This window comes from Lissotriton vulgaris, chromosome 3_1 (assembly GCF_964263255.1).
Source record: "Lissotriton vulgaris chromosome 3_1, aLisVul1.2, whole genome shotgun sequence".
Lineage (NCBI taxonomy): Eukaryota > Metazoa > Chordata > Amphibia > Caudata > Salamandridae > Lissotriton > Lissotriton vulgaris.
In genome coordinates, this window is record NC_141689.1 from 1,292,876,948 (window position 1) to 1,292,880,871 (window position 3,924).

General features: G+C 39.7%; 1 protein-coding gene across 1 annotated transcript; it reads left to right on the top strand.

Annotated features, from left to right (window-relative positions):
• The first annotated feature begins 2,053 nt into the window (after positions 1-2,053).
• LOC147727790 (uncharacterized) lies at positions 2,054-2,983 on the top strand. The gene has a single exon (XM_086963686.1). The coding sequence runs from the start codon at positions 2,054-2,056 to the stop codon at positions 2,981-2,983; it is 930 nt and encodes a 309-aa protein (XP_086819812.1).
• Positions 2,984-3,924: the final 941 nt, after the last annotated feature.

The following is a 3,924-nucleotide window of genomic DNA, read 5'->3' on the forward strand; positions in this document are numbered from 1 at the left end:
GTTAGCTAAAACAAAATTAGAAACACGTGACAATACACGCAACCTTGTAATCCGGGTCATCCCAGGAAGATGCGGATTCACGTACCTGACCTCTAATGAGGGAGAAACGGTACCAATAGCTTACAAATCACACTTGTACACACAAGTGGAAAAAACATTCAGTCATACAGAAAATACTGTAAAGGCAGTTCAAACTGCTGTAGCAAGAGAACGAGCCCTAGCCCAAGGCAAAAGAATAACTGTTTTCACAGCAGAATCAGCCTTCGAGGCGCTATTCAGCCCAGTAAATCTAAAAACAGTGGCACTAGATCCGAAATGGATACAGTGGGAAAATTCTCTTGCTGCAGAAGACGTGACATACTATTTTGTCCCGAACATGAAAAAACTGAATGATTTAAAATATGAAGAATATCCTCTGCCAATCGAAATTCTGCCACTCCAACAATACTCTTGCATAATCTATACAGACAGATTTGTACAGCACTACAATGTAGATGATAAATCCTACAATGCAGCCTGCGCAATTGTTAAAGGTCGCTGGCTCTGCGCTAAATTCAGCCCAAAAATTACAAAAACGTAATCACTGAGAAACCGTTCTGGTCAGTGAGCTGAAATCAGATCTTTAAAGATGGCGCTTGAAAAGGCAGAACGTGAATTCCCGACACTAATAGTGTGCGATTCGCATTTCTGTGTCAAATCTTACAATAAGGATTTGCAGAACTGGGTTCAAAATGATTACAAAGATGACACAGGTGCCACAATCAAGCATAAAATTATTTGGAAACAGGTGATGGCGATCACGTTGCAGGGAATTCATTGGCTAATGCAGCCACAGCAGAAGCAGCTAAACCGGCTTCCGTAGCCACAAAAAAGCGTTCAGAAAAATACATAGACGGGGAAACCATGCTGGTGGTAAAAACATCTTCAAAAGGCAACTGTGCAGCACTACCTGTGAACTATCCACTCTATTATACATACATAATTGATGCAAACTCCGTTCCTTTTGCTCGAATCCCTGGAGTGGGGGATAGGGTAATTCCAAACACGAACCGGAGAATCTTATTAATAGCAGACGCACACATGGGTGAAGGTCCAAGGCACAAACAGATGAAGGAATCTCTGACAGAATTACAATCAGAATACTGGTGGCCGGGGATGAGCCTGCAACATTATAAATTTGCAAAGAGCTGTCCAGACTGCAACAGAGACCGCAGTACCGAGCCAACCGGGGTAATGCCATGGCCATTTCTGTAGGTAGCAGAAGGCTATCTATATATGTAATCCAGCGTCCTATTAATTACTTTTAAGACTATGTTCACTTAAAAATGTGGCTCCAGCGCTCGGCTGATGCCAGAACTGTTATAAAAGATTTGCGAGTCTTTATCGGCACATACCCAATTGCCATGCTTCATTCTGACCAGGGTCCTGCTTTTAGCTCTCAAGCTTATAAGGAGGCCATGACCAGCATGGGAATTGGGTTGCGGTTCTCTTGTCCCTTCCATCCTGAGGGAAACGGGGTTGTGGAAAGAAAAAAACGAGACAGAAAGCAATCTATAACGGCAAAGGTATTAGGTTCGGGTGATGGGTGGGTCCATCATTTAACAAGTGTCCAACGTAGTCTAAATAACTTGCCAAGAAATTCTCGAAAAGGTTTCAGCCCGTACGAACTATTGTTCGGAACTAGAATGTATGTTCAGTACTTAGATAGTCATGCTTCAGTGGTAAAAGATAAGAAAACATGCTTTGACATCAAAGATCGTTTGGCTGTTTTACAGGACTTAAATGAAACAAGAAAAGCTCTGAGCAACATAAAGTTAAAACAGCAGCCAACAACCGCTGACGACACACCACCTGTCCCAGCAAGACCTGTCTGGATTCCAAAGATTGGGGATCTGGTCAGAGAGAAAATAGCGGTGAAGAAGGAATTTGGGCCTTCTTACAGAAAAGCAGTACCTGTCTTAGCAATCAACGGAACAAGATCAGTTGTACTACTGCCCCTTGCTGGTAAAAAGGAGAACCAAGTTGTATCCATCGACCTGGTAAAACCACAATCATGTGGCCAATAATAAGTTGTAGGCCCGGTGAACTCCCAAGAAATAGCAGAATACCAAAATTTGCTACAATCCAAGAGGTTCAGACTGAAAGACTAATCACATTTGAAAAACCTACAGTGAATAGAAAAGGTCTATGCAATAACAATGTCATGGAACTTGTGCCTCTGGAAACCCAAATTGAAACAGTTCGTCAAGAAACACCAGCCTACAATGATGTAGCATCAGAATATGCTAATGAAAGGAAAATTGAAAAAACAATTCCACCAATTGACAGAACTGCATCTGGCTACTTCATCAATTTCGATAACTTTTCTGAAGATCAAAGCGAGCCTGAAGTAACGCCAGCAACAAAGACTTTTAAAGACAAAGCAACAGAACTCTTTCATCAACTCAAAGAAACCTATCTTATTTCTCCATGGTTAGTATTTTGGATTGTGCTAGGGGTATTTTTCCTCCTGCTTTGGCTCATCATGGTACTTTGTTTGGGAAGATTCATTGAAGGAAAATACAGTACAATGGACACAGCAAGTCAGAACATCAACTTAGTTCTGAAGCCACACAAGTCATCTCACATCAAGAAAAGAGAACTATCATCAGTGAATGTCACAGCCATTCCAATACCCGGCGGGGTAGTTTGGGACAAAACAGATTACGAAATATATGGACCGGTCGAACTCTTGAAATATCCTCATCAGTTTAAGGTCCCATTAAGTGACTTTGTAAAACCAAGTACATTCTCTGATGATTGGGACTTTGAAAGCATAAGTATTATGATGTCAGATTTAGTTATGTCAGCAAAATTTACAGAATATGATTATTTGCAAGGTTCACCGAATTATGAACAGTTGTATTGCTATACCCATTATGCAGACCACTATTTACATAAATCTGCTCAACCTGGAAATGTTTTTAAATATAATCAATGGTAACATTGTGCAACTCCACCTAAAAGCAGTTCAAAAACATTCTATGAGAAATTACAATACTTCTTAGGGTTTAACACAAGTGATACAGAAACATTTTATTATAAACTGTTAGATAAAACAGGGACAAAAACTATGCTGACAAATACTAAATTGATATATTCAGAAGCATTTTATGAAAAATATGATTACATTTGGTTTTGATTTCTGGAGAAACAACATTGAAACAAAAACCATCTGGGGTACAAAAGAATGGCAGGTACAAGGCCTAGAAGCATTATTTTGAGCCTGCATGATCCCAGAACAAATAATGTTCTTGAATGACACCCTTCAACAAACTTCCTGTTTTGGCCTAGCCAAAATCAAAGATTTAAACAAACCGTCTATTCCAAAGCCAACACCTGATAACACAACCACAGATATTGAGATAGACGTATCACAAATTCTACATCAAAATATAACACATCCTGAATGGAAAAAGTAGTTAATCTGGCCAACAGACACAAATAAATGTCAAGCTAGATTCCTGAACAAAATGCAGGGGTTAAAAATGATCAGACTAGACCCTAGATACTCCAAGAGACAACATCCAGGGATTGTAACAACATACAGTGTAGGGAAATGATGCCTTGAATAACTACAAACATCCACACTGGCACAAATTAAGCAACACTTGTCTTTACCTAAAGATGGTGCTGACTTGTGCGATTTCATAATGGGACCACACAAACAGCATCAAAAACATTTCATAGCTGCCAGTATATACGCTGCTTACAACGAGGCATGGGAAGTGACTCAAATTGAGACAGCAGAGAAAATATGAGAAATTGATCGTATTAATTTGAAAAAATCACTTTCTGTTGTGGACAACGTGTTAATGACTCTGTCCTCCAGAATATATTCACTGGACAGTATTGTATCATCTGCTATAGATATAATAGATCAGG